Source organism: Rana temporaria, chromosome 6, assembly GCF_905171775.1.
Source record: "Rana temporaria chromosome 6, aRanTem1.1, whole genome shotgun sequence".
NCBI lineage: Eukaryota > Metazoa > Chordata > Amphibia > Anura > Ranidae > Rana > Rana temporaria.
This window is the reverse complement of record NC_053494.1, coordinates 57169859-57186741: the sequence shown is the minus strand read 5'-3', so window position 1 is coordinate 57186741 and position 16883 is coordinate 57169859. Positions and strand designations below refer to the sequence as shown.

At 44.3% G+C, this 16883-nt stretch overlaps 1 protein-coding gene across 1 annotated transcript in view; it reads right to left on the bottom strand.

Annotated features, from left to right (window-relative positions):
* DNAH3 (dynein axonemal heavy chain 3) overlaps window positions 1–16883 on the bottom strand; it is a 483492-nt gene that overhangs the window by 6400 nt on the left and 460209 nt on the right. The window contains exon 59 of the mRNA XM_040356847.1: window positions 15963–16167. Within this exon, the coding sequence (XP_040212781.1) occupies window positions 15963–16167 (205 nt within the window). The remainder of the gene's footprint in view (window positions 1–15962; window positions 16168–16883) is intronic.

Sequence of the window (16883 nt, the reverse complement as noted above, 5' to 3'; positions counted from 1 at the left end):
TATCTTCGTGAATTCTATGCCCCCTAGTGTTAACCCCTTCCCTGCCAGTGACATTTACACAGTACTCAGTGCATTTTTATAGCATTGATCGCTGTATAAATGACAATGGTACCAAAAATGTGTCAAACGTGGCAGATCACCTCCATCACTAGTATATACTGTATTTATTGGCGTATAACGCTCACTTTTTTACCCTGAAAATAGAGGGTAAACTGTGCCTGCGTGTTATACGCAGGGTGCTTTGGAAGTTTTTTTTCCCTGAATCTTCCCTCTTAAAGTTAGGGTGCGTGTTATACGCCGATAAATACGGTATATAAAAAAAATAATAAACATGCCATAAATTCAACAGGTTGCATCTTTTGAGTTACAGAGGTGGTCTAGGGCTAGAATTATTGCTCTTGCTCTAATAATTGTGGCGATATCTCACATGTGTGGTTTGAACACCGTTTTCATATGCGGGCGCTACTCACGTATGTGTTTGCTTCTGCATGCGAGCTCGTCGGGACAGGGCGTTTAAAAAAAAAATAGTTTTCTTATTTATTGTACTTGATTTTATTTATTTTTACACGGTTTTAAAAAAAAAAAAAAGTAACTTTTATTCCTATCACAAGGAATGTAAACATCCCTTGTAATAGAAAAAAAACATAATAGGTCCTTTTAATATGAGATCTGGGGTCCAAAAAAACTCAGATCTCATATTTACACTAAAATGCAATAAAAAAAAAATTGTCATTTAAAAAAATGACAACAAATAAATGTGCCTTTTAAGACGTATGGGCGGAAGTGACGTTTTGACGTCGCTTCTGCCCTGCTATGGTATGGAGACGGGTGGGGGCCATCTTGCCCTCACTCGTATCCATACACAGAGGAAGAAGGACCCGATCGCCGACTCCGGTAAGCGACGGAGGGCACGGGAGAGCGGCGGGAGGGGGGGCCCCCTCTCCCGCCATCGATAACGGTGATCTCCATTATTACCATTATCGTTTACAGCACCGCCGCCTGAAGAAATGGATATCTCGTTTGTGGCAGCAGCTGCTGCTGTTACCGAGATATCCCTCTTCAAAAAGAGGATGTATATAGTCGTGCGGCAGGGCTTAAGTGGTTAAATTTGTTTAGCAAAAAATAAAAACCGCAGAGGTGATCAAATACCACCAAAAGAAATCTCTATTTGTGGGAACAAAATTATACAATTTTTGTTTGGGTACAGTGTAGCATGACCGCGCAATTGTCATTTAAACAGCAACAGCCCGGTATTGAAGTGGTTAAGGACTAGAACCTTGCATATTTGCAATTATACATTGTTTTTCTTGGGTTTAGCTTTAACAAGTGCATTGTTAATAACAAATAGCGTCAGAAGGTGGCAGCATGATCCTTCAGGTAATAATCAAAGATTACAAAGTGTAATTTCTCAATTTGCGCAAACATAGCTTTCTGATCTTCTTTATTAAGTAACACGCTAGAATAAAAAGTAAAGCAAGTCTTTGCATGTATACAGTATACTTTTCTTTTCTTGGAAAACAAAGAATTATTCTGCTTTGCAGATGGTTTATCACAATTATCTATTTGCTACAAGAAAATAAAGATTTATCATTTCTAGCCGGATAATTGACTTTAGATTCTAGTACGACTAAAGCACCCGTTTGTTATATATTATCTAGAGTGGTGCTTCTATACTTTGTTCTGTTTAAGTTGTTCAGTATAAAACTACCTCCTCCCCTCTCAAAATAAAATATATATTTTTTCTATAAATCACAAAGCTTTTTATTGTTTGTCAGTGGCAGGGCAGCTAAACCTACCAAAAACCCAGTAATAACACAAACCTGTTCCAAGAAACTAATTACATGCTACAAATAGCTGCTGGAGGATGCTGGACTGTCGTAGATTGTATTTCCCAAGAGAGACTTCAGAGGTCATGTATTACAAATGACAAGCAGAGATGACTTGGTGCTATAGGTGTGTCAGAACCTGCTGATGTATTCCCAAGTTTTACTCTAGAAGCAATGGCTGACTTCACCTTGATATACAGAAAAATGACCCAATAGGACCCTCAAATAACACAATTCACGCCTCCATCCCTGGATACAAAGAAAGAAGAAGAAGGGGTCATGGGACTTTATATGAGGCGAGGATGTGTGTCTGAAAATATCTCAAAGGTCATAAAATGGATCATATGTCACGATCCTGACCAGAAGGTCTCTGTTGCCATATGAGACTGCTAGGTCATCAAATCAATACGAGAAATAACAGTGTGTGCTAAATAAAAAACGAATAAAATGAAGACCATTCAGTGTGCCACAACACTGATGCATATGAAGAGCATAGGGAATAAAAAGTGTGAAAGTGTGTGTGTAGATCAGGGATATGCAATTAGCGGACCTCCAGCTTTTGCAAAACTACAAGTTCCATCATGCCTCTGCCGCTGGGTGTCATGCTTGTGGCTGTCAGTCTTGCTATGCCTCATGGGACTTGTAGTTCTGCAACAGCTGGAGGTCCGCTAATTGCATATCCCTGGTGTAGATGAATGTGTAAAGTAATAAATGAGACAGAACTATGAATGAGTGTGGGTAAGTGAGTGTAGGTGTAGAGAACCACAGTACCTGAAATTGCGATGGGGGCGGGGCCGGACCTCGGCATCATGCCTAGCACGTCGCACCCCCGGCGTCTTTTGACGCCGATCTGTGTCTCGCAGACTTTTCTCCATCCCGCTTGGCTCAGTGATTGGGGTGATTCCCCGCTGAGGTCTCTGTACTGTAGGTGGGTGTTTCTTCCATCCCCTTCCACGGCCTATGCGATGATGCTGGCGGGGGACACGCCCCAGGTTAGTGGTATTTCAGCCGGGATGTCACCTACGCATCACTCTCTTGCCTCCAGACTTGGGAGAGGCTTCCTGGATTTCCATCCACATTTCAGGTACTGTGGTTCTCTACACCTACACTCACACTCACTTACCCACACTCATTCATAGTTCTATCTCATTTATTACTTTACACATTCATCTACACACACACACACACACACACACACACACACTTTCACACTTTTTATTCCCTATGCTCTTCATATGCATCAGTGTTGTGGCACACCGAATGGTCTTCATTTCATTCGTTTTTTATTTAGCACACATTCTTCACATAAACTGCCACTTTTAGGTACATTTTTATATTTTTCATATTATTATATTCATACACTGCTTGTATCCACTTCTTGGATCTCTTGTTTCTTCACTTATTTCTGTTTTCCTTTTCCTTCTTTTTCTTTTTCCATTTTCTTGTCTTGGCACCTTTTTCACTCTTCTGCCTAATGTCCTATCACTCATTCGTTCCTTTCTCCACAAAACCTGTTTTGTGTTCCCTGTTTGCCCACATCCTGGTCTGGTAGTGCATCGGAGCGGTTCGTGCTTATCCTGGGCTGACTTTTCCTGTCACCATAGATTTTGGACTCTTTTTTATCTTGAGAGCCCTTTCTGTGGGGGCCTCAACCACCGCCTCTACCTCGGGGGAGACAGCTCATCCCGGACCGTCAGTTTATTCCCAACTGTGGGACCTCTTGGGTTATCCACTTTGGGCTTTACCACTGGTAATGTATTTAATTACCCACTCTGCTCTCCCATTGAAAGCATGATCCAGCCCACTTAAGACTTTGTTGACCTAATTGTCTATTCATTTATCTATTTACCATTCTAGTTGTCAAGAAACGCGTTGAGTCCACACTCAGGGATGACAAGTCAAGTCTGTCCATTAATGAATTTTTTATTAATCTTACTGTCTATATTTCTCTATATGACAAGCATGTTCATTATATCTCGATGTCCATTTATTGATTGTGACTGCTTTATTAATCATGTATATTCAAGATGATAATTAAATATGTTATTGTAACCACTGTGATTTTAATTATGCCTTTGTTTGCATGATCTGTGTATCATTTAATATGCTACACATTACATAATTTCATGTTTACTACTGTTATTTCTCGTATTGATTTGATTACCTAGCAGTCTCATATGGCAACAGAGACCTTCTGGTCAGGGTCGTGTCATATGATCCATTTTATGACCGTTGAGATATTTTCAGACACACATCCTCGCCTCATATAAAGTCCCATGACCCCTTCTTCTTTCTTGCTGACTTCACCTTATGGTCAGCTTAATTTTATACACCGGATTAATATACCGTATATACTGGAGTATACGCTGACCCGAGTATAATGCCGCGTACACACGATCATTTTTCGGCATGAAAAAAAAACGACGTTTTTAAAAATGTCATTTAAAATGATCGTGTGTGGGCTTCACATCGTTTTTCGGCTTCTGAAAAATGTCGTTTTTGTGTTGTTAAAAATCATCGTGTGTGGGCAAAAACAAAGTTTTAAACCCGCGCATGCCCAGAAGCAAGTTATAAAACGGGAGCGCTCGTTCAGGTAAAACTACCATTTATAATGGAGTAAGCACATTCATCACACTGTAACAGACAAAAAAGCACAAATCATCTTTTACTAACACGGAATCCGCTAAAAGCAGCCCAAAGGCGAATAGAACTTCCCCTTTAGAGTGCCGTCGTACGTGTTATACGTCACCGCGCTTTGTTTATCATTTTGAAAAAACGATGGTGTGTGGGCAACGTCGTTTTTAATGATGAAGTTGGAAAAGGCATAAGCCTAACTTTACCACAAAAAACTGGGAAAACTTATTGACTCGAGTATAAGCCTAGGGTGAGAAATGCAGCAGCTACTGTAAGTGGAAAAGAGGGTCAACAATGCCCATTTGAAGCCTCACTGTGCCCATTTGCAGCCTTACTGTGCCCATCTGCAGCCTCACTGTGCCCATCTCCCTTCCTCACTGTGTCCATCTGCAGCCTCATGTACCTGATCTACAGAACACCGGCACTGTGACATGCAGTCAGTCTAGTCTGCGGCCGTCCAGTGTAACACAGCCCCGCATCCTTGTCCGTGACGGAACACTGATTCAGTTTCCCAGCAGTGAGTCAGTGTTCCGCTTATCATGGACGAGAGAGAGAAAGACTCGAGTATAAGCAGATGGGAGCTTTTTCAGCACAAAAAAAATGTGCTGAAAGACTCGGCTTATACTCAAGTATATACAGTACTCAACGTACTTGAAATTATTCCAATACATTTATGAGATGTTTGCATCTTAGTATTTTATGTAAAGCAAATGTATGAAGCCTCCTGGTTTTATTTAGATGCTAGACTTACAGAACAAGTTCCCATACTTAGAGGTTTAATAATAGACTACAATTACCCATGTACAAAGCAACCAGGGGCTATCTTCTCTTCAGTTCTTTGTTTTTATATATATATATATATATATATATATATATATATATATATATATATATATATATATATATATATATATATATATATATATATATATATATATATATAGGGATTTTTAATACAGCTTACCTGTAAAATCCTTTTCTTGGAGTACATCACGGGACACAGAGCGGCATATTCATTACTATGTGGGTTATATGGAGTACCTTCAGGTGATGGACACTGGCAATCTTAAACAGGAAGTGCCCCTCCCTATATAACCCCCTCCCATAGGAGGAGTACCTCAGTTTTGTAGCAAGCAGTATGCCTCCCAAAAATGGTCCCCATAAGAGGGGTGGGAGCTCTGTGTCCCGTGATGTACTCCAAGAAAAGGATTTTACAGGTAAGCTGTATTAAAAATCCCTTTTTCTCTATCGTACATCACGGGACACAGAGCGGCATATTCATTACTATGTGGGATGTCCCAAAGCAATGCTTTTAATGAGGGGAGGGAGACATCTTCCCAAGACAAAGGATTTAATTTAGAGGTATACTCAAATAATAATAATAAATCCAACTTAGTCGAGAAAAATTAAACTTAAATTTAAATTTTAACTCAAGGGTGCCCCGATTCTGAGGGTCTTAAATCGCAGCCTGCAGCACTGCCTGCCCAAAGGCTGTATCAGCATTCCTTATAACGGCCACCTGGTAAAATTTAGTAAACGTGTTGACTGAAAACCAGGTTGCCGCCTTGCAAACTTGAGCCATAGAGATCTGATGGTGTGCTGCCCAGGAGGCGCCCATGGCCCTGGTAGAATGAGCCTTTACTGACAAAGGAGGAGGCAACCTTTTCAAGCCGTAGCCCTGAGTGATTAACTGTTTAATCCACCTCGAGATGGTGGATTTTGCAGCTGCCTGCCCTCTCTTGGGCCCATCTGGCAAAATGAACAACACATCTGTTTTTCGAATCTTCTCTGTAGCTTTAAGATAGGCCTTCATGGCCCTGACAATATCCAAGGTATGCAGCAACCCTTCCTTTCTGGAAGTAGGTTTTGGAAAGAAGGATGGTAGTACCAAATCCTGGTTTAGATGAAAACTGGATATAACCTTTGGTAGAAAGGAAGGATGAGGACGGAGAACCACCCTGTCCTTATGCAGAATAAGATATGGCTCCTTACACGATAAGGCTGCCAATTCTGACACTCTTCTGGCGGAAACTATTGCGACCAGAAATACTAACTTCCTTGTCAGTAAAACCAAAGGAATCTCAGCCAACGGCTCAAAAGGTTGTTTCTGCAGAGTTGACAGAACAAGATTCAAGTCCCACGGACAAAGTGGTGACTTAACCGGAGGATTAATACGTAAGACCCCCTGTATGAAGGTCTTAACCAGCGAGTGGGTGGCCAGCGGCCTCTGAAACCACACTGACAAAGCTGAAATCTGTCCTTTGATTGTGCTTAATGCCAGGCCTTTATCCACTCCTAGCTGGAGAAAACTTAACACCCGATCAATGGTATACTTGCGGGAAAGCCATTTCTTGGACTCACACCAGCCTACGTAGGCCTTCCAGACCCTGTAATAAATCACCCTGGAGACCGGCTTTCTAGCCCTGATCAGGGTAGAGATTACCTGCCTAGACAGCCCTCTACCCCTGAGAATCAGGGATTCAGCCGCCAGGCCGTCAAATTTAGACGCCGTAATGCAGGGTGGAGGATCGGGCCTTGCGAGAGTAGGTCTGGCCGTAGAGGAAGCGTCCAAGGGTCTCCCACTGCCATCTTTAGGATTAGTGAGTACCATGCCCTCCTGGGCCATGCTGGAGCTACCAGTATGACTGGTTTGTGCTCCACCCTGATCCTGCGCAACAGGCGGGGTAGTAACTGTAGCGGGGGAAAGGCATACAGAAGTTTGAACTGATGCCAAGGGCACACCAACGCATCGGTTCCGCAGGCCATCGGGTCCCTTGTCCGAGACATGAACCTGTCTAGTTTCTTGTTGAACCTTGATGCCATGACATCTACGTCTGGCACACCCCACTTCTGGCAGATTGTCCGAAAGACCTGGGGATGTAGAGACCATTCCCCCGGTGACAGAGTTTGGCGACTTAGGAAGTCCGCCTGCAGGTTGTCCACTCCGGGAATGAATATTGCCGATATGCAGGGTACATAAGCTTCTGCCCATAGAAAAATTAAGCTCACTTCTCTCTGAGCGGCGCGACTCCTGGTTCCCCCTTGGTGGTTTATATATGCCACAGCTGTGGCATTGTCTGATTGTATCCTCACCGGGGACCCCTGCAATTTGGATGTCCATGCCAGGAGGGCTAGCCGAGCCGCTCTGAGCTCCAGGATATTGATGGGCAGCTGCTTGTCCGCCTCTGCCCAAGTACCTTGGCGAGTGCAACCATCCAAGACCGCTCCCCAGCCTTTCAGGCTGGCATCTGTGGTCACTATCTTCCAGGCTATGGGGGTGAAAGATTTTCCCTTTAGCAGATTCTGAGGGTTTAACCACCAGCCCAGACTTTGCCGGACTCTTGATGATAGAGTTAAAGGAAACTCCAAGGCCTGGGCCTTCTTGCTCCAAGCTGTGAGAATGGCTGCCTGTAGGACGCGAGTATGGCTCTGTGCGTAAGGTACCGCCTCGAATGTGGCCACTAGCTTGCCTAGTAAACGCATACATAGGCGAACAGTTGGTTCTCTTTTGCTTAGAACCAATCGAATCAATTCCTTGATAGCTTTGACCTTTACCAGGGGCAAAAATACCTTCTGCTGAGCCGTGTCTAACCTCATGCCGAGATATTCCAACTGTTTTGAGGGTTGAAATGCTGACTTTTCTCGGTTTAGGACCCAACCGAACCTCTCCAGGTACTGAACCGTGAGGGCTACTGCTCGCTCCAAGCAAGGAGGCGAGTGATCTATGATTAAGAGGTCGTCCAAGTATGCTAGGACCGTGACCCCTTGGATTCTTAGATTGGCTAGAATTGGAGCTAGGACCTTCGTGAATACCCGGGGGGCCGTAGCCAGCCCGAAAGGGAGCGCCACAAATTGGAAGTGACGCTGAGCCACCGTGAAGCGTAAAAATCTTTGATGTGGCTGAAAGATCGGTATATGAAGGTAAGCGTCCTTTATGTCTATAGACGCCAGAAAGTCGTCCTTCTGGAGCGCGGCGGCTGCTGACCGAACGGATTCCATCCGAAATGACTGGACCTTTAGGTAAACGTTTAGACTCTTTAGGTCCAAAATTGGTCTGACATCGCCGTTGGGTTTTGGTATGACAAACAGATTGGAGTAGAAACCTAGCCCTATCTCTTGGGCTGGTACCTCTACTATCACGCCCTGGCGAAGCAGACGATCCAATGCCGCTAGCAACAAGGCCTTCTTTGCTGGATCGTTCGGAACCCTTGATTCCTGGAAATGAGGCGGAGGAAACTTTTGAAACTCTAATCTGTAGCCTGTGGCCACAGATGACTGGACCCATTTGTCGGGGATGTTGGCTTCCCAAACCTCTGCAAAGAGACGAAGCCTTCCCCCCACTCGAGTGAGTGGGGGTGCCCCTTCATAAAGCAGACTTAGGGGCTGGCTTTGTTGGTTTGCGATACCATGGCTTCTTGCCCCCAGGGGCCTGTCCCTGCGACTTATTGTTAAAGTTGGATCGCGCAGGAGGCCGTCGATACTGCCTGGAATTTGAGGTACTCGGCATTGGGGAAAGCTGCCTTTTAAAGGCGGGCCCCCGGAACTTCTTTTTTACTGGTAGAAGGGTACTTTTGCCACTTGAAATAGTCTGAATGTATTTATCCAGATCTTCTCCGAAGAGTCGCCCTCCATGGAAGGGGAACCCTGCCAGCAGTTTCTTGCATGGGGGTTCGGCCGCCCAGTTCTTTAACCATAAGAGCCTTCTCATATGCACCAAATATAGAGATAAACGAGACGCCTGTTGGATGGAGTCCTTTATAGCATCTACCGCAAAGCACAAAGCTCTGGGAATATCAGATAACTCCTCTGCCTGCTGGGCAGGAATGTCTTTAAGCATCTGTTTAGTCTGGTCCTTTAAAGCCTGACAGACCCCGATAGCCGCCACCGCTGGCTGTACCACTGCTCCTGCCGTAGCAAAGGAAGCTTTCAAAAGTGATTCTAAATGTTTATCCACCGGGTCTTTAAACATTTGTATGTTTTCCACCGGGCAAGTTAATGATTTATTCACACAGGAGATGGCTGCGTCCACGGCTGGGAGCGCCCATTTTTTGGCAAATTTCTCCTCCATAGGGTACATAATAGAAAATCTTTTAGGCGGCAGAAAAACTCTGTCCGGCCGTACCCAATCCTGGAAGATTAACTCCTCTAACAGAGGATGGACCGGAAAAACTGCGTTGCTCAAGGGCGCTTTTAAGGAGCCCAAAGAAGAAACTGCCGGAACCCGAGGCTCTGGTAAGGGCAACTTAAAGGCCGAGCGGACCATGTCTGTCAAAGACTGTATCCATAAACCCTCCGCTTGGGAGGCTGAAAATGGTTCCTCTACAGTAGATTCCTCAATCTCTGAACCCTCTAGGTTCTGGTCCAATTGATCCTCCTGATCTTCTAACTCCTCCGGGGAAAGAACCTCATTATCCGAGGATACACACTTAGGCAAACGGGATCTAGTCCGCTTCTTGCCTGGCATGGATTTGGTGATCATAGCTGCCAATCTTTCCTCTAGCCCTCCTAGGGAGACGGCTAGCATCTCCTCTGTGATAAACACAGGGTTGGGTGGATCTGGGCCAGCCTCAGCACCAGACCCCCCTAATGGCACAACCAAGGCACCCACCACTGGGTTGACAGGTGGGGAGAGTACTGGCATAGCCTGACTCGTATCCTCAGAATCCGAGGGGGAACCCTTTGGTTTTTTGACCCCTTTTGCCCCTTTTGATCCCGAGCCTTTGGGAGCCATGGTACAATACCGAGGTACCCCTGTATACAACAACTGACTGTTGTGGTCAGGAGATAATATATGTGGTTTAGGGAACAGCAGTACTACTGATGACCAAAAACCTGGTGGGGAGCCCAGTCAGTGCCTTTTTCTTTTTTTTTGTTTTCAAAATTTTTTTTTTCAATTATTATATATATATATATATATATATATATATATATATTTGTTCTTTTTTTTTTTTTTTTTTTTTCAAAGCACACTGTCCCCCACACAAAATTGCTAGTATCCACCCGCTGCCATAAGGATTTTTTGGCTAGACAATTTTAAGCTAGTTCTGAATTCCAGAACTGCAATACTCGCTTGCGCCACCGGGTGTCACTCTTCCTCAGCCGCAGCGCTGCCGCTCTGTGTCGTCCTGTTCCAAGCTCAGAACTGAATGAGCTGTACAGCACAGAGGAAGGGACGCCCCTTCCTGCTATGAACCTGACATCCCCGCCCCCCCCCCCCGCAATGGTGCGAAATTTGGACATATCCTCGTGCACGCGCCCGTGAACACGGGGGGGGGGCAAGCTGGAAGTCACCAGGAGCCCTGCTACAGCCCTGAGCCAGAGGAAGCGTTTTGAGCCTCTTTTCCTCTTCTCGTTACCGGACACAGAGCGGCCTAGATCCTGCAGACTGACACCCAGCCAGGTAGGAACTTTTGGTAAGTTAAAACCTAAGTTCTGGTAAAGGTATAGGCCCACAGCCCCTCCTTTGCTCACCTAGCGCGCAGCCAGATGGTTACCTGCAAACAGACCAGGGAAATCCAATATTTGGGAAGCAAAATACACAGACCATCCTGTCTTTCCTAGACATAGTGGCCCCTATTGCCAATGCTAGAGCACATACAGGCTAACTTCCCCATAGATCTTTCCCTGGAGGGCCTGCTGTCGAACCAAGTCCCGCAGGCCCCCCCTTCTTACCTGCTCCACGCCGCAGGACCTTGCACAGCAAGCGGTCCAACCTTCCCCCATCTCCGTGGGTAGCGTACTAGACCTTCAGGCCCTGGGGTCCTGGAAGGAACCCACTGTCCTGGACCTATACAGCACCCTGGCAAACAGGTTACTTTAGGCACTTTAACAAAAAAGGCTCTAAGTCCTGGGCCCAGGGTCCAGCTCTCTAAAAGAGAAGCGTTATAGGCAAAACCCCTCGGTTTGGGGGCCCGGGTACTGTCCACTTTGGCACTGAGGCACCTTGGACAGATCCGGTTAGCCTGCCTTGATCCCAAGGATGTGGAGGCAAAGCTATTCCATGACCAACACCTAAGACACTGGCGAAAAAACTGAGGTACTCCTCCTATGGGAGGGGGTTATATAGGGAGGGGCACTTCCTGTTTAAGATTGCCAGTGTCCATCACCTGAAGGTACTCCATATAACCCACATAGTAATGAATATGCCGCTCTGTGTCCCGTGATGTACGATAGAGAAATATATATATATATATATATATATATATATATAAAATATAATTTTATTGTTTTCTTACACCAGTCTTTAATCAAAATTCTATCAATGGGTTCTAAGATCTGCCACTAAACCCAGCCCTGCACTTCTTTTCTGAAAAGAAACAGAGACCCACCATCTTAAACAGCACAGAATTTTGGGGCCCTGTTTTTAAAAACTGTGGTCAAGGAAAAAAAGTGGATAAATATTAAATCCCAGCAATTAGTGTTTGTAGGAAGTAGTCTGCAATAGTAGCCCTCTAATTCACTTATGTCAGGGTTACTTCAAAAATTGAATTCTTCTTTTCATTCCTCTTATTGGAGAATACAGTAAGGCCTCGTACACACGATAGGTTAACCAGAGGACAACAGTCTGAAGGACCGTTTTCATCGGTCCAAACCGATCGTGTGTAGGCCCCATAGGATATTTAACCTTAGGTTAAAAAAATGGCAACTTGCTTTAAAATTTAACCAATGGATTGCTAACCGATAGGTCAAAACCGATCGTTAGTACGCACAACCATCGGTTAAAAATCCATGCATGCTCAGAATCAAGTCGACGAATGCTTGGAAGCATGTTTTACGTCACCGCGTTCTGACACGATCGGTTTTTTAACTGATGGTGTGTACGCACGACGGACCATCAGTCAGCTTCATGCTAGGACAACGGTCCTTCAGACCGTTGTCCCCTGGTTAACCTATCGTTTGTACGAGGCTTAAAACCCTGGTTTGAGAGTAACTTGGTTTGAGAGCATTTTGCAAGACAGGCAATTTTTTTTTATAAACTTTGACTTGATATACAAACGATGCCTTGATATAAGAGTAACATCATGTCACAACTGAGTATAAAAGAGAAGAGAGGCGCCTAAAAGTGTAGCAATATGGCTACATTTAATGAAGGTACAACATTTAGCAACATATTGCTACACATAGAGCTGCCTCTCTTCTCTTTTATACTCTGTAGCTCCTGCTGGATTTTGCTTCTAATCCCCTTGTGAAGGTGTCCATTTGTGGATGGACATTTTATGGTTACATAACCTGGTCACATTTCTATCATCTTTTTATATGGACTATAAACTGAAGGACCTATGAATAAATGGTTGTGGAACAAATCATTTGAGTTTCCATTATTTCTTATGGGGAAATTTGCTTTGATATACAAGTGCTTTGGATTACATGCATGTTTCTGGAACGAATTATGCTTGTAATCCAAGGTTTTACTGTAAATGCAAAACTGTAATTGGATGTAAAGTGCAACACAGTGATGCAAGTGGACCAAGACGAAGTATTACTGTACATCTGAGGGACAACGGCTCCATCTACCCCCTTTAATTTCTCTACTATTTCTCTGAGCTATTGCAGTATATGAAATATTCAATATTTTCTCCAAACACCCCCATCTGTGTATCTTTTACAGCAGTAAATGTATGCAAACTAGAAGAGAGAAAGGATATTGCCATATGGATAATCCATGTGGGATTTGCAATTACAGTTAAAGCTGCACACCAGGTAGCTACACAGGAAACTATTTAATGCAGCTCCTTAATTATTTATAGGTCATTAAATATATTTTTAAATACAACTGGTGTAGGAATCTAACATGTGAACAGCTTCTTACAATCCTCTGCACATTAGTACTTCAATTTGGAAATTGCAGGGTAGCCCCAGGAGCCAATCAGGTGTGCAGCAAGCAAGCGTCTGAAGGCAAAAACAGCAGATGTAAAAACATCCAGTGTGCATGAGGCCTAAGAGACAGGAGGAGAGACGGTACTGAGTCTGCTCCTGCTCCTTTATTGTCCAGTCAGCAGGCTGGGATCAGGTAGAGGGCACCATTGTATTCCTTATCTGTAAGTGTTGCCACCCTCCTGGTGATTGTTATGGGATGGGGCTGTGTAAACCACTGGACTAAATGTTGTGATATACAGTGCCTTGCGAAAGTATTCGGCCCCCTTGAACTTTGCGACCTTTTGCCACATTTCAGGCTCCAAACATAAAGATATAAAACGGTATTTTTTGAAGAATTAACAACAAGTGGGACACAATCATGAAGTGGAACGAAATTTATTGGATATTTCAAACTTTTTTAACAAATAAAAAACTGAAAAATTGGGCGTGCAAAATTATTCAGCCCCCTTAAGTTAATACCTTGTAGCACCACCTTTTGCTGCGATTACAGCTGTAAGTCGCTTGGGGTATGTCTCTATCAGTTTTGCACATCGAGAGACTGAAATTTTTGCCCATTCCTCCTTGCAAAACCGCTCGAGCTCAGCGAGGTTGGATGGAGAGCATTTGTGAACAGCAGTTTTCAGTTCTTTCCACAGATTCTCGATTGGATTCAGGTCTGAACTTTGACTTGGCCATTCTAACACCTGGATATGTTTATTTGTGAACCATTACATTGTAGATTTTGCTTTATGTTTTGGATCATTGTCTTGTTGGAAGACAAATCTCCGTCCCAGTCTCAGGTCTTTTGCAGACTCCATCAGGTTTTCTTCCAGAATGGTCCTGTATTTGGCTCCATCCATCTTCCCATCAATTTTAACCATCTTCCCTGTCCCTGCTGAAGAAAAGCAGGCCCAAACCATGATGCTGCCACCACCATGTTTGACAGTGGGGATGGTGTGTTCAGGGTGATGAGTTGTGTTGCTTTTACGCCAAACATAACGTTTTGCATTGTTGCCAAAAAGTTTGATTTCGGTTTCATCTGACCAGAGCACCTTCTTCCACATGTTTGGTGTGTCTCCCAGGTGGCTTGTGGCAAACTTTAAACAACACTTTTTATGGATATCTTTAAGAAATGTCTTTCTTCTTGCCACTCTTCCATAAAGGTCAGATTTGTGCAGTATACGACTGATTGTTGTCCTATGGACAGAGTCTCCCACCTCAGCTGTAGATCTCTGCAGTTCATCCAGAGTGATCATGGGCCACTTGGCTGCATCTCTGATCAGTCTTCTCCTTGTACGAGCTGAAAGTTTAGAGGGACGGCCAGATCTTCGTAGATTTGCAGTGCTCTGATACTTTTTCCATTTCAATATTATCTCTTGCACAGTGCTCCTTGGGATGTTTAAAGCTTGGGAAATCTTTTTGTATCCAAATCCGGCTTTAAACTTCTCCACAACAGTATCTCGGACCTGCCTGGTGTGTTCCTTGTTCTTCATGATGCTCTCTACGCTTTAAACGGACCTCTGAGACTATGACAGTGCAGGTGCATTTATACAGAGACTTGATTACACACAGGTTCATTCTATTTATCATCATTAGTAATTTAGGTCAACATTGGATCATTCAGAGATCCTCACTGAACTTCTGGAGAGAGTTTGCTGCACTGAAAGTAAAGGGGCTGAATAATTTTGCACGCCCAATCTTTCAGTTTTTTATTTGTTAAAAAAGTTTGAAATATCCAATAAATTTCGTTCCACTTCATGATTGTGTCCCACTTGTTGATTCTTCAAAAAAAATTACAGTTTTATATCTTTATGTTTGAAGCCTGAAATGTGGCAAAAGGTTGCAAAGTTCAAGGGGGCCGAATACTTTCGCAAGGCACTGTATGCATTTCATTTGTGTATTTGGATGTGTGCCTGGAGTTCAGGTTTAGTCTAATTGCTTCTCAGCGACAGTTGCAAACACTCTGGAATGGCTCTGTTGTGACCACCTACTGTATCATGAGTCCCTGTGGAACGTGTCATTTAGACAACTGCAGATAGTTACAAAATCCACAATTAAAGCGGTCCTCCACCCTAAAGTGGAGTCCCGCTGATCGGAACCCTCCCCCCCTCCGGTGTCACTTTTGACACCTTTCAGGGGGGAGGGGGGTGCAGACACCTGTCTAAAGACAGGTATTTGCACCCACTTCCGGCCACACGATACGGGCGAAAGACGGGCATTCCGTCACATCCCGTCTGTCGCCCGTTGTGTGCTGGGAACACTCGGCTCCCAGCACACAGCGTGTGAGCCAATCGGCGGGCGCAGCGCGACTCGCGCATGCGCCGTAGGGAACCGGGCAGTGAAGCCGCAGCGCTTCACTTCCTGGTTCCCTCAGCGTGGATGGCGGGGGGAGCAGCAGAGTGACGAGCGATCGCTCGTGCTCTGCTGCGATCGGCGCTGGACTCCAGGACAGGTAAGTGTCCTAATATTAAAAGTCAGCAGCTGCAGTATTTGTAGCTGCTGACTTTTAATATTTTGTTCCCGTGGCACATCCGCTTTAATGGTGTGTCAATTCAATATTTTTTGCCCACAGTTTCTGTGTAGAAAATTACAGCGTAACCAGTGCATTTATGAAAATGGTTTTACCTAATTCTTCTTGAGTCTTACCTGTAGGAACTGCAGGCGGGAGAGCAGGTCAGATACATAGCTGCCCAGGGGTTTCAGTGAGGGGTAGGATTTAGCAGCCCACATGGTAGGTACTTTCCCAACCAGCATACTGTTAAATACATTCTCCAGCTCTGCTGACATCAACACTTGGCCTTTGATAGCTTTACCTAAATTGATCAGACTGCTCCGTACAACATCTGTGAGCCTGGGAAAGGAAACAAGATAGACATTAAGTAAAAATGACAATATATTCTGTTGCCATTAAATTAGATATGACACATGCAGTCTGTTTAAAGTTAGAAGTGACTCTGGTGACACTAATGTCTAAAGCCAAGGCAGATTAAACAAATGCAAATCCAGCAGCAATGCCGCTAATTCCGGTCAGTGCAGTCATTTTAGATTCTTAATATAACAAGGTCAGCAAAGTCACTTGTACACAAATGCTTGTCACTCAGCTAAACTAAAACCTTTCACAACCAACAAATAGCTCTGACTTTTTTTTCTCCAAAACATTAAGGCTCACACTAGTGCCAATTGGATGTAGGTGGTGCTGTGGACAAATATCTTGACTTCGGCAAGGCATTTGATACAGTTCCACATTTTCAGATTTTTCCAGAGATGTTCAATCAGGTTCAAGGCTGGGCCACTCAAGGACATTCACAGGGTTGTCCCATAGCCACTTCTTTGTTATCTTGGCTGGGTTATTGTCCTGTTGGAAGATGAACCTTCAACCCAGTCTGAGGTCCAGAGTGCTTTGGAGCAGGTTTTCATTAAGGGTGTCTCTGTACATTGCTGCATTTATTTATCCCTCAATCCGGACTAGTCTCCCAGTTCCTGCAGCTAAAAAACATCCCCACAGCATGATGCTGCCACCACCATGCTTCAATGTAGTGATGGAATAGGCCAAGTGATGAGCGGTGC